The sequence below is a fragment of the Brachyhypopomus gauderio genome, unplaced genomic scaffold (assembly GCF_052324685.1).
Source record: "Brachyhypopomus gauderio isolate BG-103 unplaced genomic scaffold, BGAUD_0.2 sc60, whole genome shotgun sequence".
NCBI lineage: Eukaryota > Metazoa > Chordata > Actinopteri > Gymnotiformes > Hypopomidae > Brachyhypopomus > Brachyhypopomus gauderio.
This window is the reverse complement of record NW_027506881.1, coordinates 962922-989627: the sequence shown is the minus strand read 5'-3', so window position 1 is coordinate 989627 and position 26706 is coordinate 962922. Positions and strand designations below refer to the sequence as shown.

Below are 26706 nucleotides of genomic sequence, written 5' to 3'. Positions count from 1 at the left end.
GGAGGCAGACTATGTGAACCAAAAAATTGTTTCACAGCATCAATGTACAGGTACATGCAAGTTTTGCCTACCCAACAGAAAATGTAAAGCATGTCAGTTCATGGGTTTGAACAACTTTCACCCTTTGTCACTTTTGCCATTGTTGTAAATGGTTTGCACCAGCCAATTTCTATTCTCCAACATTGAGGCAAAATGGCCCGGCTCGGTGCACGATTCCAGGATATTTCGTGCCTCCTCACTGGCACAGAGGTTTGCCCAAGGTAAGAACACTCCAACCACACAAAATAGTGCAGATTTGGCCTCAGTGTTTAACTCTACTCCTTATAATCGTATGTGCTTTTCCTGGCTTACTGCTTGGGGATAGGGGTTACCCCTGCCAACCTTTTCTCCTTACCCCATATGCAGACCCTACAACAGATGCAGAGAGGAGGTTCAATCGTGCACATTCAAAGACAAGGGCATGCATTGAGATGGCATTTGGACAGTTAAAGAGCAGATTTAACTGCTTGCGCCATCTCAGTGACCCCTGAGAGAGCCTGTGATTTTGTAGCACCCTGTGCAGTTTTGCACAATGTGGCAATACTGCAAAAAGGAGTAATGCCAAGAGTGCAGTTGGAGCAATGGGAAGACGACATTTTAATTGCAGACCACATGGATGGTAGAGCTGTGAGGGACATGTATGCAAACACTTACTTTAGTTAAGGGAATATTTTGTTTGCATTTGTTCATTAACACTATTAACATAAAACAAGACGCCTTTTTTTTGGAAAGAGAAATGTATTAATTGTCTTGCTGAGCCTGTGGACAGAAGAAACTTTGATTTACTTATCTTGCAAAAACAAGCATATTAAAGTGAGACCTTTTTGCAAATACTCACATTTTTCTCCATTTTCTTTATTTCAAGCTCCAACTTCAATATTTTAAGTTTTTTGTATTGCAGATCTGTTTTTTTACATTCTATATCTAGGAGCAAGTACCTTTTGTAGATCTCACTAATCTCAGATTACTTTAAGACTGAAGTATAGTCAAGATTGAGAAGTATTTATTCATGTTGAACTGCATAACTACCACTCACGTGTTCTCTTGCAGAGGTGTGAGCTCTGGACATGGAGGCCTGAGGGTCTTCTCTCTGTTCTTCCATTTCCTTTAAATACAACACAAATCGTGAGATCACACAGCACATTAACAGACAGATACATAGACACACGCCTTACAGAACAGGCAGACACTGTGTCCTTTCTGAACAGCCAGACACTGTGTCCTCATCCTCCTGTACCATCCTGGATGATCCGGCAATCTCCCCCTGCAAACAACAAATTAAGACACATAAATGTTAACGATCCTCAGGGTTCAGTCATAAGAAATAGACTGGTTTATGGTATGCACATCATTGTCAAATACAGGAGGGTCCAAAGAGTCAGCACGCCCCCCACCACTGTAAAATTTTAGTCATCAAGAATACAATAATACTATGATGTAGCCTGTAAGAACTGTGATATACATGGGCAAGCGATCTGTGCTCGATTGCACGGTACTGTCACGACCATGGGGTTCGGGGATTGATTGATTGCTGGGCATGGTGAATGTTGTTGTGGAGCTACGAAGTAAAAGAAGTTGTACCACATCCTTGCTTCCGTTGGTCGTTAATTAGTTACCCACGTTCATATCATAAGAACACAACATGGTGTCAGAAGTCGGAGTTACGGAGTAACACGAGGATGGTACCGTAGATGAGCTTGTAGAAGTTTATCCACACCGAGCACGTGCGAGAAAAAAAAAAAAAGACCGTTGAGGCAAAAATGGAGCAATTCAAGCCGCCGTCGCCGCTGATTCTCACAGGTAGTTTAGCTGAAAACTGGCACAGATGGGAACAACGATTCCGGCTGTACATGGACGCTTCGGGAGCACTGGAAAAAGAGGAAAAGGTAAAATGTGCCATTCTACTTCATACTGTTGGCGAAGAAGCGTTAGAAGTGTATAACACACTCGCCATTACACCGACCGGAGAAAATGACACGATGCTATTGGAGGACATCGTGAAAGCATTCAGGGATTATTGCAGCCCACAAAAGAATGTTGTTTTTGAACGATACCAGTTCTGGTCCCACACAATGTCTCCAGGAATATCGGTGGACAGATTTATAACAGAACTACGCCAGAAGTGCAAAGACTGTGAATTTGCAATAAATGAAAACGATATGATTAGAGATAAGCTAGTATTCAGTATAAACGATACTCGTTTGAAAGAGAGGCTACTAAGAGAAACCGACTTAACTCTACGCAAAGCTATAGATATATGCAGATCTTCAGAGCTTGCTAAAACACAGCTTCAATCAATGTTAACAACGCCCATCATGCACGACACCTCAGTGGATGCATTAAGAAATGTAACTGTACAAAAATGTACAGGACGGAACAAAAGCAGAATAAACAGCAAGAAGCAAATGACGAATGACGATGCCCAGCTTATGGTGTGGTGTGTCATAAGTGTGGAAAGAACAACCACTTCTCGAAGGTATGTAGAGCTGACAATGTGAAGATCAGCAACAGGAAAGAGAAGACTGTCCATAACATAGAGAGTGAAGTAGATTCTTTATACATAGGGATGGTACAACATGAAAACATGGAAATGGCAAGTCAGAAGAAAGACACTATATGGCATGAAACGGCTACAATCAGAGGTTTACAAATAAATTTCAAACTGGACACAGGAGCTGATGCTAATGTGCTTCCCAGGAATCTATACCAGCAGTTACCAGGTCCAACCCACCTAAAGGTCACAAAAACGTTTTGCTTTTGGTGGTGCACGCCTGCCTGTGGATGGGGTAGTATCTCTAGAGTGTAAAACGGCCAAACACAAGGCTATGCTTGACTTTCACGTAACCAGTCATGCTGACAAACCTATTCTGGGTGGAAGTGCATGTGAGGAGTTGCAGCTGCTCAAGAGGATCGAAATGCTTACAGCAAAAACCCCACAACCCAAACCATTTCCAGCCACCAAAGAGGAGCTGTTACAGCAATATGCAGAGGTCTTCACAGGACTGGGTGAATTTCCTGGAGTCCACCACATACATATTGACCCAACTGTCACACCAGTGATACATGCCTGCAGAAATGTACCCCTCTCTGTTATGGATCCATTAAAAAAGACACTGAAACAATTACAGGAAAGACAAGTCATAACGCCTGTTAGTGAGCCAACTGAATGGGTTAATAGTCTTGTTGCCACAAAAAAGAAAAATGGAACGCTTAGGGTATGCTTGGACCCTTGTGACCTGAATCAGGCAGTTAAACGCCAGCATTACTCCATTCCAACTCCAGAAGACGTCCGTAGCAAATTGACAGGAAAGTCCATCTTTTCCATCTTAGATGAAAAGGATGGATACTGGCAGAACAAGTTGGATGAGCCCTCGTCAAAGCTGTGCACTTTCAACACACCATGGGGTCGTTTTCGTTTTCTCAGACTCCGATCAAGTCAGCCAGCGAAGTGTTTCAACAGAAGAATTGTGAGACTTTTGGCGACATCTCAGGTGTTCACATCATTGCTGATGACATGATTATTGCAGCATCGTCAGAACAGGAGCACGACAAGATCCTTCAAAAGGTAATGGAGAGAGCAAGAACAGCCAATGTGAAGTTTAACAAGGACAAGATCCAGTTTAAAGTAGACACAGTGAAATACATGGGCCATGTCATCACAGCAGCTGGTCAAAGAGCAGACAAAGCCAAAATTAAGGCAATTGTTGACATGCCTGAACCTGAGGATAAACAAAGTTTACAACGTCTGTTGGGAATGACAAAATTCTTGGCACAATACATTCCAAATGAAGCTTCACTCACGGCTCCTCTCAGACAGTTGCTAAAGAAGGATGCAGCCTGGCAGTGGTGTCCTCATCATAGCGCAGCACTGAAAACTCTAAAGGATGCTCTTACACAAGCCCCAGTTCTCAGGTATTTTGACCACGAAAAGGAACTCACTTTACAAGCAGACTCCTCCAAGGATGGATTGGGAGCTTGTCTGTTGCAGGAAGGCCGCCCAGTGTGTTATGCCTCGCGAGCTCTCACAGATACAGAGAAAAGATATGCACAAATAGAGAAGGAGTTACTTGCCATAGTGTTTGACACCAAGAGGTTCCACCAATATGTCTACGGCAGACCCGTGAGTGTGCAATCTGATCATAAGCCACTGGAAGTCATAATGCGCAAGCCGCTGAGCAAAGCACCAGCACGACTACAAGCAATGATGCTACAATTGCAAAGGTATGATTTACATGTGACATACACACCAGGTAAAGACTTACACATTGCAGACGCTCTATCACGCGCCACAGTTGGAAGAGGCAGTGAAACCATGTCTGAAAATCCATGTGAGGAGAAAGTTGTATACGCCTTAGAAGCTACTGATGCCCTGAGTGAAGAAACCCTCAGAAGACTGAAGGAGGCAACAGCTGCTGATAGCGTGTTACAAGCTGTATGCAAAAAACATCTGACAGGTTGGCCCACAAAGAAGCACAGCCTTGAGTCGTCACTTCACTGTTACTGGCCAATGCGTGACATCATTAGCATACAAAATGACATCATCATGATGGGAGAGAAAATTGTCATACCTCGGAGCTTCAGAAAAGTGATTTTAGACAAATTGCATGTTGCACATCAAGGAGTGCAACGCACAAAAGCCAAAGCAAGAAAAACCCTGTACTGGCCTGGCATGGCACAGGACATAGAGACCATGATCGAGAAATGTTTACAATGCCAGCAGTTCTTACCAAAACATCAGCGAGAACCGCTCATGCCTCATCAGGTTCCAGAGTTACCATGGATGAAAGTCGGAGCAGATATCTTCATGCTGAAAGGTCAGTCGTATCTTCTGCTAGTGGATTATTTGACCAAGTATAAAGAGGTGCTCAACTTATCTGATACAACTGCATATACAGTAATTCAAAAAATGAAGTCTGTTTTCGCAAGGCATGGGATCCCCAAAGAGCTGGTGAGCGATCATGTCCCATTCGCCAGCTATGAGATGAAATCGTTTGCGGATTCATGGGAGATCAAGCTCACACATTCCAGCCCAGGTTTGAGCTCACACACTCCAGCCCAGGTTTGAGCTCACACACTACAGCCCAGGTTTGAGCTCACACACTACAGCCCAGGTTTGAGCTCACACACTACAGCCCAGGTTTGAGCTCACACACTCCAGCCCAGGTTTGAGCTCACACACTCCAGCCCAGGTTTGAGCTCACACACTCCAGCCCAGGTTTGAGCTCACACACTCCAGCCCAGGTTTGAGCTCACACACTCCAGCCCAGGTTTGAGCTCACACACTCCAGCCCAGGTTTGAGCTCACACACTCCAGCCCAGGTTTGAGCTCACACACTCCAGCCCAGGTTTGAGCTCACACACTCCAGCCCAGGTTTGAGCTCACACACTACAGCCCAGGTTTGAGCTCACACACTCCAGCCCAGGTTTGAGCTCACACACTCCAGCCCAGGTTTTCCCTCGTCAAACGGAATGGCTGAGCGATCCATCAAAACAGTGAAACATGCGTTGAAGAAGGCCATGCAGTCCGGCACAGACCCACATCTTGTGCTGTTGTCGCTCAGAAACACACTGGTGACAGGTCTACATATGTCACCTGCACAGATGTTAATGGGCAGAGTCTTGCGGAGCACGCTCCCTTGTTCCAGTACAGTACTGAAACAGACATCACTGCAGAAGATACATGAAAGAATACAGGATCTGCAGCGTCGTCAAAAACACCACTATGACCAGCATGCAAAACCACTTCCTTTGCTGAGTCCAGGTGACACTGTACACATGCAAACCCGTCGAGGTTGGGAACCTGCGGTGGTCCTTCAACAGAGAGCTGAACGACGCTCCTACACCGTGCAAACTCCAGCAGGTATGATGTTAAGGAGGAATAGACGTCATCTGAGAAAGATCCACCCAAGCCTGTTCCGGAATACACACCCTGATGAACACGCTGATTCAGAGATGACTAACCCGAGACCAGAAACAGACCAACAACCAGTTGACACTCCACCTTCTGTGGACAATGACAATATGCCTACGTGCTACATGAGATCTGGTAGGGCAGTAAGATGACCAGCCAGATACAGGGACTAATTCGTTAGATAACACGAGGTGTTACCCAATGAGTGTCAAGCCTATAGGATGGAGGAGTGAAATGTTAAAGTTTACAAGGAATGTGTAGTTTAGGTTGAAATGTTTAGTTTAGATTTGTACAGAGCAAACACAAAGGTGAACAAGACACATTGCTAAGTCAAATAGAAACGTGTCTAGTAATGGTCTACTGAAAGCCATTAGTTTACTGATATCACCTTAAGGTTCTTGAAGTACACACGTGGATGTGCTATTGTGTTTGAGTTAATACACTTTATTTCATGCATCGAGTTCAGATGACTTTAGTTGTAAACGATGCTTCAGTCTTGAAAAGAGGGATGTGATACATGGGCAAGCGATCTGTGCTCGATTGCACGGTACTGTCAGTTTTCTTTCTGGTTGCTAAAATATTTTATACAGTTATTTAATATGGTGTTTTACCTTTTCCTGCACATTGGACTAATCAACTGTACTTACCATTCTGGAGTATATTTTTACATTTCCCTTGACCTGCTGCCACGTTCTCTTAACCCTGCTCATGTTACTTCTAAATCAGGAAATTATTAACATTATTAATTTACTATAACACTTTTTAAATGCCAATGAATGGATTAAATTATATGCTCATGCATTGTATGCAATATTATGCCAGGCAGCTTCTCTGGCTTTATTAATACAGGACGTGTTGCCTTTCTTCATAATAACGTCTTTATATTCCTCATAAAGACGTATGAGTAGCTCCTGTTCAGCAGAAGAAAAAAAGCTGCTCGTTCTTTCAGCTCTTTTGACATTTTCTTGCCTTTTCAAATATCGATTAGTGAGGCTGTGTAAATACTGTGTGCACGCGCATGATCGCCGATTACAAAAGCCTGGCTTGAATTAGTGGGAACAGGTTGCGTCTGGATTTCGTTAGTGGAACTAGACGGAAGTGAACTGTTTGGCTAACTCAAGCGAGGCTCACTCTAATAAGCGCCGCTTTCATAAGCTCGCTTCGTGGAATAGCCCCCAGGTGTGTGTCGTGACTGGGACGGGGACGTGGACCATAGGTCATAGGTCACATAAGCAGCAAAACAGGGAAACGGAAAGTTGTTTGTTGTGGATAAACTTTCCGTGGAATCCCTTATCTGCAGCAGCATTTGCTATCAGGGCCGCCGAGGCATTTCGTGCACACAGAAGAATCGATGATAATCAACAAAAAGGACACACAGGTGCAGGGCTGGACTGGGACAAAAAATCGGCACTGGCATTTTTGGTTTAGACCGGCCCCTCATAATTAGTGGAGCACAACCGACTTGTAATTTATGTATGTGGGGTACGACGTGGAAAAATAATTTAAAAATTACTGTTTAAAGTCATTGTATTCAATCTTAGCATTATTATATCACAATCACTTTTATGATTTTATTGAAATCATCTCTAATATGTATTTTCTGAATATCTGATAAAACAGCTCAATTCTAATTCTTCAGGTTAAAGGTGCTCCCTCTTTTAAACAGCTATAACATATATTTGTATCTGGCTACAAACAAAGCTGCTTTATGAATTCATACAATGCAAACTTGTCTTAAAAGCATTTGACACCATTTTACTCTTATTCAGTGTGGGCATATCTTTTTTTACACTTACTGTAGTCATGCTTAAATTGCAAAGCTTTTATTTATCATTTATACATTTTTAAATCTTAGCATAGAGCATAGAGGCTACAAATTCAAACTACTATGCAGCCTTTCAACACACCTTTAACCTAATGATCTAAAATGCTATGATAACCTAAAGTGGACACTTGCTGCTCATCCAACACTTCTCAGTCTTGACCATTTGCTATTTTATCAGAATAAGGGCGCGTGGCTGCCAGATTTTGGGAAGTATGCAAATTAATTATTAATTTTATTAATAATTATTTCATACTGATTCATATTATATATAATTATTAATTATTTCATACTGATACTAATCAATCGCCATGGCTCATCATTCTCATGTAATAAAGTCCCTGTGTTAACATTACTACCTGCCTACGTACTACACTTTCCCTCTCAGTCTGTCCTGTTTCACAAGCCTGCATCTCTGGCTGCTGCTGCTGTCTTTACCTACAGAGGACGCGGAGGCTACAGCAGCGAACATGTCTGTGATTTTTACACATTTTGTAGCATCTACATTAGATGCGACCTTGCAGGGTGACCTGCAATAGTCAGTCCCACCAGGATTTCACGGGCCTTTTTTGTGATTGTTGCAGGCTAAAATGTTTGATGTTGCGGGTGTTTTTCAAAAAAATTGCGATGGAAGTTTTGCTTTTTTGTGAGTACATTGCAATAGGGAGTAAATGTTGTATGGTTTCCTCTATTTAGTAGTCCATTTTAATTATCTATTTAACTATTTATTCAGGGTTGCCAACTTTTCAAGATCGCTTGGAGTGAGATTTGAACCTGGAGGGGGTGGCGAACGTAAGTTGTTACCGGGCGGCCTGTAAAATGGACACAAATTAAGTATTATATCGAGATCGATGGCGACCCTGATTTATTTATTTATGGGTATTATGCTTCTTATAAAACCCATGGTTTTAACACTTCAAGCAATCATTGAAGGAATCATTTCGAATCATTTAGACTATATGTATAAATATTTAACTTGATTAAGTTTATCTGGTGCGCGCAGTTACAAAATTCGAGAGGTGCACGACCTTGCGAATCGACAGCGTGCGATGCCCTCGCGCACGGGCGGAGCCAGTGCGATTACGTCATCTTCGCCGCGCGGACCCTCGCCGCTTGTGCGCTGCAGTGACTTCGCAGGCTACCGTTGCATTGTGGGGAATGTAGTGTTTGTGCTTGCAAAACACCATCGGGCGGTTGTGGCCTGCGGGCCGGTTCTAATAGTAATTAAATATCATCCAGGGGGCCATAGATAATCAATTCGCGGGTCGGATCTGGCCCGCGAGCCATAACATTGACATATGTGCTCTATAGTTTGGGCAGGAATGATCCCTCTCAAGATTTTGTATGCCCCGCCCCCTGAAACACAGGTGTTGGGACAGAGAATGCACAATGATCCCTCTCACTTTCTTGAAATGATCCCTCAAAGTGCAACAGCTCGGTGGCAGAAATGGACTTTCCGTCTCTTAAAAGACTATGAAAATCACTTGGAGTGGATGGGCTGGTGCTAGAAATGTTAAACTTGTTGGAAACACATGTATGAACCCATCGTTGTGAAACAATAAAACACTGAAAACAAAAAACAAAAACAGTTTATCCCCGCTTTCATGTAGTGTACCGGGATACTGCTTTTCCCGATCTTTTTGCCGTTATTTTCATCGCTCATGCTGCTTTCAGTCTGCTCCTCTTGAACGTATATACGGAAGTAAGGCGGGAGTTTGTCGACGTTACATCAAGACGACATCAGCGATTGGTCAAATTTGCGGGAAAGTTGCGGTGATTGGCTGAAGTTGCAACACCGCCCTGAATTCGCAGGGTTTGCTTGAAGTTGCAAATCGCAACATCGCGACTTTCTGGAGGGTCTGTTTTACAGAGAGGCGGTTGGTGATACTGAGCAACGTCTCTGTCCGTTACAGGTACAGTTAGGCTCTCGTGCTGGGCGACGTCATACGTGCAATTATATACATGCACGAGAAACTGGCCTATACTACCTCTCACAACAGTGCCACCTACTGGATACTTAAAATAACATGCGAGGCAAAGGAGAGAATGATGTAAATGTAAATGTGCCGTATTTTGTCAATTGTGATTTTTACACCGCCCAGAGCGGTGGGCAGCCCTAGCCCGGCGCCCGGGGAGCAGTTGGGGTTAGGTGCCTTGCTCAAGGGCACCTCAGTCATGGCCTCAGGTCTGGGAATCGAACCCACGAACCCTCCGGTCACAAGACCAGTTCCCTAACACCAGACCATGACTGCCCATGACTGTTCCCTACCACCAGGCCATGACCATTTCATATGGAAATAATAACTTTATTATTCACCTGGCTACATTTATATAGAAATAATAATAATTATTATATCTGCTTCACTAGGATGGTTGTTACGGTTACGCAGTGCTGCTTCTCTCACTGGGCACATCTCAAATCAATCATTATTTAGTGCCCATTTAGTGCTTTTAGTAAGCGTAGGAGTATTTTTGTTTAGGATAGTGAATATACATTCAGCTTTTGACTGTGTAGTGCACTAGTTAACAGGGGAAATGTTATTTGAATGTTAAAAAACACAAATGAAACAAAACGAGGACTGTTCTCTCTCTTCAAATATAGTATTCTTATATTTCTTATTTAGGTTTCAGCTTTACATCAAGATGAATATGTCACAACAAACACAGTCTCGCTGGAGAAGAAAAATGAGGAAGCCACCAAAACTCTCCAAACGATATAGAAGGCTAAAAACATTGGTGAGTATAATAATTTAAAATATATATCTTTGAACATATAGAGGCCACTTTATTTATTTTAGAGATACTTTTGTATCTCTAAAATGCTGGTGTGTTTAAAGTGTGTAGCACATCTCTTGATGGACAAATGCACTGATAACATGGTCACTGAACTTTGCGTTGGGAAAAAAAAATCTAACTGGGTGTTATAAATATAATGTATCTTATATTGCAGAAGGAATCTAACTCAGGAGCCCAAAACACAGGTGTATATTGTTGGGATATTTTTTCTTGACCCAGATAGGCCCCAACACTGCCCCGATGAACCGATTGGTTTTGACTGAGTTACCCAAGCAAAGTCTTAACACCAAAAGTTCTTTTAGATCAATTTATATGAAATATAAATGAGTACAAAATAGCCAAAGTATACATGGTACAAACTCTCCAGTGCACTGGTGCTAGTTGCCTAGAAGTCTACCTAACCCAAGTGGATCTCAGCAGCGTCCCAGCAAAAAGGGCTCTGCACCTTAGTTGCCCTCTCCTCTGTCCCTTCAGGAAATACTGTCCCAAATGATAAATAGTTCATTATTATCAGGTTCTCAATAGTGTTTCAATTCATGGGGGGTCGTGAACATTTTTATGTTCCCTAGGGGGGGCATGACAGAAAATAATTGAGAACCACTGCCTTATCAGGAGAGTAGGTACAGTAGACTGGGTGTAGGGGAATGGAAAATCCAGGGAGAGAGATTCTAACTGAGGTGCAGACACACAGGTAAGGGAATGAACATGTCAATGTGTTCTGATTAAGGATTTGCTGGGTGTATGTATGTCTGAAACACATCTGGAACAGGAACATCTGTCCAGCGCAGTGGAGTTGGGGTGAAGCAGGGGGACCATAACAGCTGGAACAGGTTGAGACTCAGTAGCAGCATGACGTCAGGAGTAGATTTACCTCAGCAAGAGGAGAGACAAGATCATTAGACATGTCTTAGTACAGAGAAGTGTAAATTAATGGACTATAGTGTGCAAGGCTCCAGCAGATCTAGCTATGGCAGCACAGCTAAAAGGGTGGAGCTAGAAAATAGCACAGGCATGAGGATCCCTGAGACATCAGGATTAGGTTTATCTGCAGGCAGAGGCAAAGAATAAGACATGTTAACATAATGTTTTTATATGAGGAGAGAGGTGCATTCGCCGACTAACACGTCCAGGTCTCCTAAAAAGAACACCATGAGTGACCTTAATCTGAAAAATGAAACACCAGAAGACTTTTTAACCCATGTGGTGTAAATACTTGTCCAAACATTCTCAGGTATGGCCAGTTTTTTTTTTATGTTAATTACTCTTTACTGCCCCCTGGTTCATATTCTGAGTTTTTGCTACTGAGCCTCATTTGAACTTGTCTTGAAGAATTTCAACTAAAGTTTGATCAGCCTGTCATTTGATTTTCCACTTGGATTTTGAGTATGATTCCAAATGCAGACCTCCATGGGATAATAATTTTGATTTACATTGATCATTTTTTATGCTATTTTGTTCTCAACACATTCCACTATGTAATAAATAGATTTTCTACAGTATATTTATATTTGCAAGAGTTATGGCATAATTTAGCATTTCACTAGCCTTACTGAAAAGGTGAATCCACCAACTTTGTTATATCTGCATGACAATTAGGCAACCAAGATTTGAAATAAACTAAAACAGAATGAACATAAATATTCTGGCCTACAAACCACTTCTAAACCAAATAACCAGTTGGTCAAGTCTTTAAATCACAGAAAGCAAATGTGTCTAAAGTTGACATAGGCTAAGTGTTTCAGATTGTAGACAATGGTGATGAAGATAGGGGAGCTTGAAACCCTGAGGCGTTTGATTCCTTAGATGAAGGAGAATACAAATTAAGATGAAGAACAGGAGTACTTTAAAGTCTATTTAACTGGTTGTGGAGATCCAGTATTACATGGCATTTTACATGTAAATGAACATCTGACTGTAAGAGTCACTTCAATAATCCCTCCAGGGACCTTGGTCATATTTTTGTCACATTTATTTTCAGAAGAGCAGTGAATTCTATTGCCCCCCTGTGTCAATAGTATGTCAAGTTAGAGTCTCTCCTGTGTGAGTGTGATGGTCTCTCTACTCAATATTTATGTGGTGGATTTTACTGAATCAGCTGACAGGAGCCACTAACAATCTCAACTGGAACTTGGTGTGATTACTGAAACTAAATGTAATGTGTGTTGTACAGAACTCTCTGTGTGTGTGTATGTGTGTGTGTGTGTGTGTGTGTGTGTGAGAGACAAGGACATTGTTAAGACACATGCACACATTTAAAATGCTTCTATTTAAAGATGTTTAGGAAGAACTAATATATGCCAGTGTGTGTAATGCTGGATGTCAGACGATATCAGGTTGATGAGCAGGTGCAGCACCTTCATTTCACCTGTGCAGGTGCAGCTGCTGAGGGCATCCACACAGGGGGACAGGAGGAATGTTCTCAGGCTGCAGAGCACCCTGGTGTGGAAAAGAACACAGTAAATTAAAAAACACCCTAACAATCAGGGTTGGGTTGAAACTGTGAAACTGTGTGTGTGTGTGTGTGTGTGTGTGTGTGTGTGTGACAAGGACGTTGTTAAGACACAACTTAAGTATAACTTCCCTAAGCTTCGATATATGTCTGTAATTATTAATTAGAACAAGAACGTCATTATTGTAACTTCATTAGTGAGACAAAGAGGTGTTTCTGGGTTTTCTGGAGTCCCCATGTCTTAGCTGTGCAGGGTGTTGCTGGTGGAGACATTGTGTGTTGGTGCTACGGTTGTTTCCTAGTGTGGAAGTTGACCTCACCTTTTTACACCTTATCACAGAGCACATAGACCTCAGTCTTTCCTGTACAGGGACCTTGAACAACATTTAGCCCGCTGATCTTCAGTTTCTTCAGTTTCAGCTACTACACACATGCGCCCACACACACACACACACACACACACACACACACACACACACACACAGCATTTTAATATTTTAAAGCTGATATCTGAGATCTGAAGTATGTTTGTGTAGTAACATGGTGGAGCGTCATACTCTTGTCATATATAAGGTTGGACACGCGGGGACTGAGTTGGACTCTGTCTCCATCCTCACGCTCCAGCTCACACAGCCGCACCACGTTCATGTCTATGTCTTCAATGAGAGACCAGCTGCAGAGAGAGAGAGAGAGAGAGAGAGAGAGAGAGAGAGAGAGAGAGAGAGAGAGAGAGAGAGAGAGAAAGAGAGAGAAACACAACCATGTATCAAATAACTAAATCTCATGGCAAATTTCCTAGTACACTTGCACATATATGGGTACACTAGTTACACTTTACTATAGTTACATTACAAAGCATTTCATCATCAGCAGTCTTCTCAACTCGCTGGTGTTACGTTTGAATTCTTGACATAACCGGTGGACCTGCCTGGCGAACTTCTCTCCGCCCACGTCTCTAGGGTTGTCCATCTGTCACATGACTTCTTTGATGTTGGACACAGTCCATGGGGGGTGGACCACCATCAGTCCTTCATGGTCTGTCACCTCTACCTTTGGCATCTGGTGGTTCTCTTGTCTCTCCTTTTTCTGTGTTTTCTTTCTAATGAGGCCTGCGTTTTGAAACTTGACCCCCCCGACCGTGTGAGCCCACGTGCTTGCTCTTCTCCTGTTTCCTGCTCATTCTCTGTGTCGTAACCGCTGTAATCTTCTGGGCTGGTGCTGGTGATGATGATGATTGCAGCACCAGCAGCTGGGTTGGTGATGATGATGATGATGATGGCACCACCAGCAGTAGTGCCTGTGCTGCTGTCCTCTGTTCAGCTTGTGAGTCAGTTTTCTGGGCTGAAGTTTTCTGGTCCCGATGCTGCTCTTGTGGTGTTGATGGCGGTTCGTGGTGTTGTCTCCTCGGTGTTGGGTTGGCTCGGGGTCTCGAGGGCACAACTTCCAGGTCTGGATCAGCCTGCAACTTCAAGCACTGAGATGGTTGAGACGGACCTGCCTGCATGATTCTCTTACCTGCTTCTTTCTGCCACATTCCAAGTGCCTTCCAGTTGTTAAATACTGAAATGCAATTAAAATGCGATTAATTTCGATTAATTAATCACAAAGCTTCTGATTAATTTTTTTTATTATATATATACAAATGTAAGTACCAAATATAAGAATATAAGAATAAATTCTGCACTCTTAGGGAAACGTGCTCTTGTCGGGCACAGGTCTTCTCTCTGGAACATGTCTACATTCCCACCTTCTCCCTGTCTAGTGTCCTTGACCCAGAGGGTGACCTTAAACTTCCTCATTTGGTCGTACGCCATGTTAAAAAAGTAGGAAAGTAGAGTTTCAGCATTTTCTATAACATGATCCTCCAGCAGAACACTGCTTCCTTCCTGAATTTCCTGAATTTATTGAGGTCCAGGTTCAGCTCTCTCAAGTGTGATGAAGGGTTTGACTCCAGAGCTGAGGACAGAGCAGCGCAGTCTTCCTCTGAAATATTGCAGTCAGATGGCCTGTAGACAGAAGGAGATAAAAACACACTTACAGCTGCACATAACAAACGCATCTCACACACAAGGTCTTTCACATTTCAGAATACACACACTCAGAAATGAAGCTGCACCAGTCTAATCACCCCAAACACATATGTTGTGTGTGTGTGTATTAGAGAGGGATGCTACGATGTGTGTGTGCATGTGTGTGTGTATAAATAGAGAGTGAGAGAGAAGGGAGTGTGTGTATGTGATTCATGTGTATGTGATCTGATAAATACACTGATAATATGGATGTTTCAGAGATAGGAAGAGGGTAATAGCAATTATTTGTGTGTATGTGAAGGAGAGACAAACACTATTTTTAAGTGTGTATTTATAAGCACATATATAAAGCATATGTATACAAAGCCTTTTGCATATTTGCCAAATCCTTAACTTTAGTTAACCTTAACTTTAGTTATCTCTCATGCTCTTAACATTTTTGTGGTGCTTTGACACTTCATTTCATACCATTAAAGATACTTTGAACTACTCTGAACTGAGTGTTAAAGACTGAGAGAAAATTGAGAGTGCAGCTAGATGCAGCTAGACAACCTGCAGAGACGAGAACAACTCCTCCCCATGCACTACAACACACACATGTTGTTCTGTTGCTGTTGCGTTGTGTTCCTGCCTCAGGTGGGTGGGGCCCATTATAATCCCCAGCACCTGAGGGCCATTTGTCCATCTATATATAGCTTGTCTTTGTACCAATTGACTGCTGGTGATTGCTTCCTTACTTTGGATCATGTCTCGGGTTTTGTGTTGTGCACCTTAAGCCAGGTTCACACTACACGATTTTAGGCTGGTTTTTCAGTCGCCGACTGTTTTTTGTAGATCGCCGACAGAAACTGTGGTCGGAGGCAAATCGTGTTGTAGTGACATGCTGAAAGACGCTCGCCGAGTGGTCGCAGAGTGGTCACCGACTCATCGCAGACGCCCGGCAAATATCTAGCATGTTTAATATCTAGCATGTTTAATATCTAGCCCAGTCGGCGACTGTTCTCGTGTTTTTGGAGGGCAGCCAGATGAGTCGGCGATTCCCCAGTCGTTTAATTCGTGAGCCCATGTCACCGATCAGTCATGTAGTGTGAAAGCCACAACAACTGAAAGACTCGCGATTACAGCACAACCAGTCATGTAGTGCGAACGGTACAAAAACCTGACGACTGAAAAGTCGTGTAGTGTGAACCTGGCATTATTCATTAAATTCCTCCTTTTCCCCGAGACTGGCATGAGTCTTTTTTAATACTTAGTCATTAGAAACACTGCACACGTCCTGTTCACTCGTTCACTTCCTGTTCATAAATCTCACAATGTTAATGTTAATCAACAGGGTTCAGTTCTTGGCCATTTCCATTTAATTATCTATATGTATATCTATATCCAGTGGTGGACAGTAACTAAGTAAATGTAATTCGTTACTGTACTTAAGTAACATTTCCATGTATCTGTACTTTACTCAAGTACTTTTATTTGGTAAGACTTTATACTTTTACTTCACTACATTTCAAAGCGAAAATTTGTACTTTTCACTTCGTTACATTTACAGAAACATCTCGTTCCTTTTTCATTTTTAAATCAACGTTTAATAAAATACCGAAAGGTAAAAGTGTACCATGTCACAGACTATAACCAATCAGCGCTCAGTAAGAGATTAAGATTTGTACGCTAAATGGCTGAGGATCTGACATGGCTGCAACAGATGTCTTCCCCCAACACCCCTGGCCTTATTTAGCCGAAGTGTTTGTATTCCTCGAAAAGAAGAATTATTCGCATTCCGAAGAACACATCGCTGTCATCATTTATGAACTCGCTGTCAAACTTGAAAAAACACATCGAAGTAAGTTCACCATTAGATTAGTAGGTTTATATACCCCGGTTAATTATATCACATTGAAGTACACTACATTTAACAGATGCTTTTATCCAAAGCAATGTGCTAGTACCCGAATTGCAATCTGTGGAGATGCTAAGCGCCAGTTTAACACAGGAGACTCCCACATCAAACGTTAAAGCCGGGGACACATACACGCGAATTTGGCCAAGCGAAGCGAACTTCGCAATTTATTCATATGAGGGAGGCGAAGGCAAGTAAATATGAGCGAAGCAAAATTATTAAAATTATTATTAAAATTATTATTATCAGGGTTGGGGGCGGGGCGGCGGCATGTGTGTAAAATGTTGGTGGGGGTGGCGGCGAGTGTAAATTGTTGGACACAAATTAAGTATTATGTCGCGATCGATCTCCAGTGGTTGGCGCCACAGCGAACTAGTAACTCATTGAATCATAGATGTAGATCAGAGGTAAATAAACTAGATTTTTTTTTCAGTGTGAGAAATCGGATGTATGTGAAGTGTAGTGCGAGTGAAAACGGTCTCTGGTAAAGACAGTCAATGCGTGTGTCTCACGCTCATTGCGTGAGAGTTGGCAACTCTGATTATTATTATATTAATTATTCGGCCAAGTTTAATATTATGAGTTCAGTTGGTAGGGCTGCACACAGTTCTAGTTCTAGGTGCTAGAGCTTCTTCCTTCCCTGTCCCGCCATGTGGTGGACAGCGTAGAACCTCAGAAAAAGTCCCCCAAGCTGGACTGAAGTGGCCAGTTCGAAATTATTGTTCTGTTTGGTGGTGAATTATGTTTTTATATAAAACTGTTTGTCCACTTGTCTACCTTTCTAGTGTGAATTATTAATATGGATAAAGTTTGGAGATGAATGTTGTGAGGATAATATAGGCTAGTTTTGTGTATTTTGTGTTTGCTAGGCAAATGTAAGGCACTGTTTCCTGTTCACCTTTTGATCGAGTAGGCCTAGGGGTTTTGATGTGACGCTAAGAAAAAAAAGGTTTTTACTTTTACTTTTAATACTTAAGTATTTTTGAAGGCAGATACTTTTGTACTTCTACTCAAGTAAAAAATTGAGGTGAATACTTTTACTTTTACTTGAGTAATATTCAATGCAAGGTAACTGTACTTTTACTCAAGTACATAATTGGTGTACTTCGTCCACCACTGTCTATATCACATTCTACAGAAGCACCATAGAGAGCATTCTGACCAGCTGCATCTCTGTGTGCCATCTGTTATATTCTTGAAATCCTCTCTTAATCCTGGTTACTGGAAATCTATTGATACATTTCATTTCATCTCATTTATTTTTCTTATATATCCAAAACTTTGTTGTACAAAACTGTAGTTCTAGTCCCTGGTCCTAAGTCCATCATTTCCAGACTTCATGGTGCCACGATCTTCTTCTACCGCTGCTATATTGCTAGACTTAGGCCCATAGCCACCCACCACCACACAGACGCTCTGGTTCATGCTTAATCATGTCCAATCTTGATTATATTCACTTATTATATCTTGATAACTTTATCCTGAAACTCAAAACATCCTTTTTGTTTGGCAAACCAAAACAAACCGGTGTGCTCACTGTAGTATGTCTGCTACGTTACACTGGTTATCTATCTTACAATGCATTCAGTTTAAACGTATTTCCACACACACATGTTGGTGAAGTGTACTTACTGGCCATGGGCCTCCACTAGACACACACACACATGAAAACATGAGTGTAGTATTAAAAACACCTCCATAACACTGTTGTCATTAACGTACCCTTTACCGCCTTGTGTTACAATCTCAAGATGAGCTGTTGCTCGGCCTTTTCTCACAATATCCACTTTTTCGTTGAATGGCCGTCTTGAAATGGTGTTGTTATCCTGCGATTACATCCTTTCCTCTTGTGAAACATCACGGTAGCTCTGCTAGCAGCTGCTAACTAGCTAGCGCACAAGCTAAAAGCTCACGAGACGTAGAACGGTCGCACGCGGACCAGCGACAGGGTTGCCAGGTCTTACAAAAATATCCAGCCCAAAGTCAGTCTAAAACCCGCCCTTCAGAAGCTCAAACTAGCCCAAAGTTAGTATTTTGTTTATGAGGGATTTATTATCAGTATTGCGATTTATATTAAAATCATTAATAATATTGTAACATTAGTGTTTATCAACTAAATAGTAACCCAAGAAAACGCGCCCCGCCTCCGCTGAATTTTCACCCGCGACTAGATTTCCAAACAAGCCCAATTTGGCGTGAAAACCGCGAACCTGGCAACTCTGACCAGCGAGAATATCCCGAGACCATTGGACCACGCCCCCGCCATTCTAATTCGAAATATGATTGGTTGATTAAACGGTGTAAGGGGAATTCCCATGACGTCACACAGCAACTGTATATAAAGTGGCGCGCGCGATTAGCGGGGTACAGTCGGAGGAAAGCAGTACTCGGAGTTGAACACTTTAACAATATTTATTCACCACAGCATTTAGGCTTCAGCCACGCAGATTGCTGCAGAGGTATGTGTGTGTCTTTGGACTTTTAGCGCTAAGGGTTTCTGACGGTCCTTTGACTTTAATTAAGCGATAGAAGACGAGAGGGAGTGTGTTATCGCCAATAACCGGCTGTGATTCGGTCGTAGTGTGGAGTCTTTTTCTGAGTCTGTCCAAACTGGCTGCAGCTCAAACGTTATGTTAACAACATCCATTTGATTAATTTTAGCAGGTTGTATATAAAATAATAATAACAGACCATTAATAACAATTTCATCTGTTAACCTTTCTCCCAAGAGCCGCGTGAATCCAAGCAAAGAGCCGTTTTGTGTTTTGTGTGTACATGCCGTTGCCTGGCAACGCTCCGCGCAGTTCTCACAAACATCCACCTCAGATTGTGAGGAACTAACTGTTGTATAATGATGGTTTTAAATGCGGTTTTTAAAGTAGCTGTAGATTCAACATTTGTTTTTGGAAAGAGTATCGATATTTAGTGATTTTTGATGTGCCTTATTACTAATGTGCAACCAACTCTTAAACCTTTGGGACTGTTGTACATTTACTAACTAAATGTGCATTAATACACATTGAGGCGATGGTAGCAAACGTTTAGGTCAGGAGTGGCCAACCTGCAGCTCTTTGCTTGGTTTCATGCGGCTCTTGGGAGAAAGGTTAACAGATGAAAGGTTATTTAATGGTTGTTATTATTATTTTCTTAGATAAGACATGTTTACTATGCATTTAGTGGAATACTGATCAATATATATTATTATAGGGCTTGAAAAGCGTGTCGAAGGTCTCGATGCTGTGACTTGTGCTATGTAGTTTTCGAGTCGATAGTACGGTGGCCCTGAAAGCCCATCACGATGCAAGCGGAAAACGCACTGCAAATACTCAAAGCAAATGCATCGTTAGCTAGCTACATTTAAAGAGCTTTATTAATTCCCCTAGCTAACTATTTAGATAGATACTAGTTTGTGTTAAATGGGATTTTTAATCAGGGTTTTTAAGCTTTGGTTTCTGTCTAAATACTTAGCTAGCAATCTACATTTAAGGAGCATTTGATGCTGATGATGAGCTAAATGATGCAGCATGTATCAAAACGATTCACCAAAATAGACTAAACATAACCTGATAAGAGACGAAGGGAATATCACTGTAGGTTTTAAACTAGAATCAAGAGTTGTGTTAGACTGTAAACACTTTCATACACACTGCACACAGTCGTACTCACAATCGCTCTCACCTTCTCTCATGCCATAAACACACCTTCATTCACACACACTCTCACATACCACACACACACACAAACAGACACATATCCAAAGTGGTTCTTTTTACGGCTTTGTGAGTTGCATGACTGGTTGCAGTACACCACGACGAGGCTTTTCAAATTTTACGAACACATTTACATCATAGTGCAGTCTGTATGACGTACTTCTAAGACAAACAAAGCATAATTTATATCCCATTAGTAGTCCGTTCTGCTGGATCAGGAACATTTAGGCTACAGGTCTACCTCTGAATACGTACATTTACCTCTAAAGACAGTGAATTTGGTGAATCACAGGTACTTAAAAAGATCAGATGAACTGATAAATGCAAAATGCTACTAGCTCTCTTTTCTTTATATGATAGCGAGGTAGTTGAAAAGCAAGGGCTTGAAAGCCCGAGGGCACCCCTAATCAAAATTGTGGAGGAGCTTCTCAAACGCCAGAAGCTCCTTGGCACCAAAATGGACGTTTTCTCGCTCTGGTGAATTTCGAAGTGCGTTGGTGTTTTGCCTGTCTGACTGATGTGTTGACCTCGTTTCAGAAATGGAAGCGTTGCTCAAGAAAACCTGCGACCAGCTACTGGAAGCCCACAAGGTTGGTCTTGTGCACAGTATAATGTGTCATTACATATGTGTCTTTATGTGTCATTACATATTATAACATGTATAATAATACAATATAATAATTTGTACATCTACAAATAATAATGATATAATAACATAACATATTATAATTTCTATGTCTTTATTAATGATTTTTCTCATAGATTTCTGAGAATCAGGTTGCAAAGCATAAGGAGCTCATGACTGTTTGCCAGGAAGAACATGAAACAATCTCCAAGTTGCAGACTGCTTTAGAGCAGAGTATTGAGACAGCTTCTGAATACGTAAGTGCTTTTAACTCTCTGATGAACATGACAAAGACATAGTAATGTGTCACAATACAAAGTAGGATATCAGAGTACAGAAAATCGTGACATTGTAAGCGTTACAAAAGAGGTAAACCTGCCCTGACTATTTTGATACTGTGTTTTTCTTCAGAGGGCCTTTGTTGATGGCATTAAAGAGACTTTGAAAAAGAAAGACGAGCTTCTGGACCAGATGCAGCACGAGCAGCATTCACTCAAGGAGAAGGTGATGGAACTCTCCAGTGATCTGACGAAGCAGGACCTGGTGTACAGAAACACCGTCTCCATGCTGGAGACAGAGAGGACAGCAACCACCCGTCTCACTGCTGAGAATCAGGCTTTGACCTGGAAGCTTGTGGAGTTCCAGCAGATCACCAATGAAATGAGCACCAAGCTCCAAGCACTGGAGACTGATTTAAGTATCCAAACAAACACAGTGGTTGATCTTTCTGAGGAACTTCAGAAAGCCAAAGCTCTTCTCAGGGATGGTGAAGAAGAGCGTAGCCAGCAGTCCAGCACCATCAGCTCCTTGAAGCTGGAGGTGGGGGAGCTCCAGCAGACGCTCCACACACTTTCCAGAGGAAGAAAGTCCAACTGTGCTTACATGGCAGTGGTGACATCTTCGAATGAGGAGAGCCGGAAGATCGAGGCCATGGAGAGAGTGCTGAGCAGCACCAGAAAGGAGATTCAAAAAGCCTGTGAGGAGCTGAGACAAAAACAAGACGCTGAAAAAAACGAGAGGTCCAGGGAGCGGGAGCTGGCTGAGTTAAAGGCCATGTGCACTGCCCTGAGGGAGAAGCTCCAGCAATGCCAGAATGAACAGGCCCAGGTGGAGAAGGCACAGAGGAGACAGAAAGACATGGAGGAGAAGCTGGCACATAAAGATCTGGAACTCAACTCTAAAGCTCAGGAGGTTTTAGGGTAAGACCCTTATTAATCGATCTTACTCAGCAATGCTCAAACTGTTCCCTTGTCTTTTAATAACATGCAGTTGGCATTATATATCAGATAATACATAGGTCTGATCCAAACTGAAAACATGGTAACAGTTGGCTGTACACAGTATCAGAACAGCAGTTTGTATTGTAACAGTTTGTATTGTAACCACAGGGCAGTGATGGCCTGGTGGTTAGGAAACTGGTCTTGTGACCGGAGGGTCGTGGGTTCAATTCCCAGACCTGAGGCCATGACTGTGGTGCCCCTGAGCAAGGCCCTTAACCATCAATTGCTCACTTCTATTAAAAAAAAAAAGAGAGAGATATAAGTCGCTCTGGATAAGGGCGTCTGCCAAATACCATAAATGTAAATGTATTGTATGGTTACAGGCTCCAGAAGCAGATATGTGATGACCAGGATCAAATCAAGACCTTACGTGCTGATCTGCTGCAGAAGGAGTACAACATCTCGTATCTCCAATCAGAGATGCGTCAGGGCAACACCCGCGTTGCCCGGCTGCAGTACGAGGTTAGTAACCAAACCACAGGGTTAAAAAAAATTGTGGCAGGCAGAGTGGGTGGCGTTAAACCTAACATGTCGGATCACTTCATCGTCCCCCTTAAGGTACAGACCCTGGCTGAAGCTCTCTGGGAGCACAGAACCAAGAGAGTTGACGCGGAGGGAGAGAGGGACAGAGCTCTCAGCGCCTTGTGGAATCAAGAACAGACCATTGCGCAGCTGAAGACTGTGAGTGCCGTTCATTAAGTCTCACTGAGCTAGTGATCTTTCACACGGGCTTCCTGCGTGTTCTCATAGCTTTTTCCATGTCGTTGACAGGAGCAGGTCGGGTCGCAACAAACTCTCCGGAAATACTGGGAGACGTGTCAGCGTGAGTACTTTAACACAAACACCCCACAGTACAGCAGTACTAGTGCTGACACCGTGAGAAGGAGCCAACGGTTGCAGAGACGCCTTCTGCTTTAGACCTCTTGAACCGGTGCTCTTGTGCGGTGTGCTCTAGTATGTGAAATAAGTGGAAAACCTCACCTGGTGTTTGATCTTTTGCCTGTAGTGCTTCAGGAAAAGGACAAGATGATTCATGAATTGCGGTTCACCCTCGCGGAGAAAGAGAGGGCACGTGTGGAGCAGGAGAAATGTGTTGACGCTCTGCAAAAGGACATCAGATCCCTAACTGAAAGTAATGGGAGGCCATTGCATTTTTTTGAACACACAGATTGTTAAGTAACTCGTCTTTTATAGTCGCTGACGTTGGTAACGCTATTCAACCATTTCTCACAGAGCTGGATAAGTTGGAGAGGGGGACCAGACAGAGTGGGACTGCCTGTGGTCCTGATCCCGCACATCCCAAGGGAGATAACAAGCGGGACACTACAGGATGCTGCACAGTAAGCCCCCCCAACAAACCCACGAAACCAGCGGGGAAAGACCAGAAGACAAAGCAACCACAGCAAGACACCAGTGGCAGAGTGCAGCGCAATGTAAGGTTCTCTGTCTCACACACACACACACACACACACAAGCAGTGTTTTTTTTTTGTCTCACTGCTTATGGTCACAAAGCCACAATAATGATATACATGTAAACAATTTGAGAGAGATGCAGACACAACAGTAAAGAGCAATGCAGACATAACAGATAAATTCAGACAGCAGTCAGTGTCAATCATCTCCTAATTAACATACAGACCTGATCCCAGATCAGCACTACAGGCTCAGGACCTTCCAGCACCTGCAAACCCGTGTTGTCTTGTCCTCACCAGCCCTCTCTCTGATTGCACTCGGCAGGACTCTTCGGTCTCCACTAAGACGAAGGATAACCGCTCCTCTAAAACAGCAAGCCCAACACCATCGACGTCCGCAGGGCATTCGCAGGGCGTCGACGTCCGCAAGGCTGGAAGCGGCAGGTCCATTAAACCAGCTCAGAAGAGAAAGTTCACAGAGGTCTGTAGCTCCCGGAGGGCTCTTGACAGAACCTGCCTTAAAAAAATAATTAAATGTTTGACTTTTTTTAGGAGTTGCTCACAATTAGCTGGTTGAATAGTATCCTCGTAACCTGGCCTGAACCTGTCTGCGTTGTTTTATGTGTGGTCTAGGACTCCATGCCATCTGACAACGGGAAGAAACTGCGGCACCGGACGACCTCCAGGGTCAGCGTGACGTCTGTGAAGGTTTGTGTCTGCGCAGCAGAGCTGCTCTTATACCTGTGGCTCCAAGATCACGATCACGGCAGTAATGAATGCTGATCGCTTGGACCAGGGCTGTAATTACAACTGTAGTTATTACTGTAACCGGTTCCTGTAGGGTATAATTAAAACACCCTGTCGTGAAAATGTTTTTGATTTGTCAGTGTAAGACAAGTGAGGACGGATCCAGTTGAGCGCACCCTCCTCGCCCCCGCCCTGGCCCCTCTGACGCAGGCTTCCACCCAGCCAAGAAGATCCCCCAGAGCTCCAACCCTGCAGAGATGAAGAGAAAACCCATGAGGTTAGATCGCAGGCTGTTCTAGCCCCAAAGCTCATCACCATTGATTACACCTTCACATCTGTTGAGTAGGGCTCTGGGATGCCCGTAACTTCAGTACAGTGTTATCATAGTGAACCTATTGTTTTTGGGCTGACTGAGGTGATTTTGGGAATTGTAGTTTTCAAGCTTTTTCTGGTTTCCTTTGCAGATCATGAGTACATCAACATGACAGAAATCATCTCACTGTCAAGCGGAAGACGTAGAAGACTTCAGGCTTCAGGCTTTCCAACCACACAGAAACCACACAGATTGTTAAGTAACTCGTCTTTTATAGTCGCTGACGTTGGTAACGCTATTCAACCATTTCTCAAAGAGCTGGATAAGTTGGAGAGGGGGACCAGAGAGAGTGGGACTGCCTGTGGTCCTGATCCCACACATCCCAGGGAAGATAACAAGCGGGACACTACAGGACGCTGCACAGTAAGTGTTGCTTCGTACTCTTTGATGGCAACATATTTCTCATCCTGCTGCTTTTCTCAGAGGAAACAGAGGCTCATCACCATTGATTACACCTTCACATCTGTTGAGTAGGGCTCTGGGATGCCTGTAACTTCAGTACAGTGTTATCATAGTAACCTATTGTTATTGTAATCACTGAGGTGATTTTGGGAATTGTAGTTTTCAAGCTGTTTCTGATTTCCTTCGCAGATCATGAGTACATCAACATGACAGAAATCATCTCACTGTCAAGCGGAAGACGTAGAAGACTTCAGGCTTCAGGCTTTTCAACAATAAACCACTTCTTGAATAAATAAAAGTTCTTCCAAATGGTTCTGTTTTTCATTAATAGAAAAAAAACACCGGCTAAAGTTTCCTATATACAGTAGTGTTCAAAATAATAGCAGTCCAATATGACCAACCAGATTAATCACTGTTCTTGACAGTGACAGTTAGATGCCTGTGTGAAGCTAATCTATTAACAAGATGTCCCCACAAAGTCCCACTGTTAAAAGACACATACTGAAGCGGATACAATTTGTCAAAGAACACATCAACTGGCCCAAAGAGAAATGGAGAAACATATTGTGGACTGATGAAAGTAAAAAATGGTCTTTTTGGGTCGAAGGACTGTAGACAGTTTGTCAGACGACCCCCAAACTCAATTCAAGCCACAGAACACTGAAGACATGGTTTCACTTACTATGGTGCTGGGCCTGTTTACCGCAAACCAGGGATAATGGACCAGTTTGCATATATCAGAATACTTGAACAGGTCATGTTGCCTTACGCTGAAGAGAAAATACCCTTGAAATGGGTGTTTCAACAAGACCACACCCCTAAACACACCAGTAAACGAGCAGTTACCAGTTGAGAGGTACCAGAAGTTGGTTGACTCTATGCAACACAAATGTGATGCAGTTCTAAAAAACTGGTTAGTCATCTAAATTTTAGGATAGTGATTCACAGGAAATCATTAAAAAGGAGTACATATTTTGAGTTTGTAAAGACAAATGCAGACACTGCTATTTTTTTTAACAGCCCAATGTTCATTTTTTGTTATTTTCTGTAAAGTAGTTACAAATTATATACATTTCTCTTCATGTTTTGATTTGGAAAACAGTATGCAATGTTCCATATGCATGGAAATAAAGATTTTGTGCTTAACTCATGTTTTTAAATACACTATTATTTTGAACACAACTGTATCTACGTTACGTGAATACGTCTGT

At 42.7% G+C, this 26706-nt stretch overlaps 1 protein-coding gene and 2 long non-coding RNA genes across 3 annotated transcripts; 1 reads left to right on the top strand and 2 right to left on the bottom strand.

Moving 5' to 3' along the window:
* Positions 1-10612: 10612 nt before the first annotated feature.
* Positions 10613-13668, bottom strand: LOC143489270 (uncharacterized). The gene is made up of 3 exons (XR_013124628.1): positions 13575-13668; positions 13338-13440; positions 10613-13004 (listed from the first exon to the last, which is right to left on the bottom strand). It is a non-coding gene; the product is annotated as an uncharacterized LOC143489270 (long non-coding RNA).
* A 657-nt stretch (positions 13669-14325) lies between these two features.
* Positions 14326-19424, bottom strand: LOC143489269 (uncharacterized). The gene is made up of 3 exons (XR_013124627.1): positions 18667-19424; positions 14670-15023; positions 14326-14577 (listed from the first exon to the last, which is right to left on the bottom strand). It is a non-coding gene; the product is annotated as an uncharacterized LOC143489269 (long non-coding RNA).
* LOC143489268 (uncharacterized) lies at positions 19128-25806 on the top strand. Its single transcript, XM_076988165.1, has 14 exons — positions 19128-19403; positions 21192-21244; positions 21417-21536; positions 21691-22478; positions 22883-23021; positions 23118-23240; positions 23331-23382; positions 23566-23691; positions 23793-23992; positions 24299-24454; positions 24607-24681; positions 24861-24997; positions 25185-25456; positions 25685-25806. Exons 2-12 carry the CDS (start codon positions 21194-21196, stop codon positions 24888-24890), a joined length of 1860 nt encoding a protein of 619 aa, XP_076844280.1. The 5' UTR covers positions 19128-19403; positions 21192-21193; the 3' UTR covers positions 24891-24997; positions 25185-25456; positions 25685-25806.
* Positions 25807-26706: the final 900 nt, after the last annotated feature.

Bases quoted from the DNA above. Each gene is read 5' to 3' on its own strand.
- LOC143489268 (XM_076988165.1), top strand. From the start codon at position 21,194: ATGGAAGCGTTGCTCAAGAAAACCTGCGACCAGCTACTGGAAGCCCAC. The intron at 22,479-22,882 runs GTAAGACCCTTA...GTATGGTTACAG, and splicing joins AAAGCTCAGGAGGTTTTAGG to GCTCCAGAAGCAGATATGTG. The intron at 24,455-24,606 runs GTCTGTAGCTCC...TGTGTGGTCTAG, and splicing joins AGAAGAGAAAGTTCACAGAG to GACTCCATGCCATCTGACAA.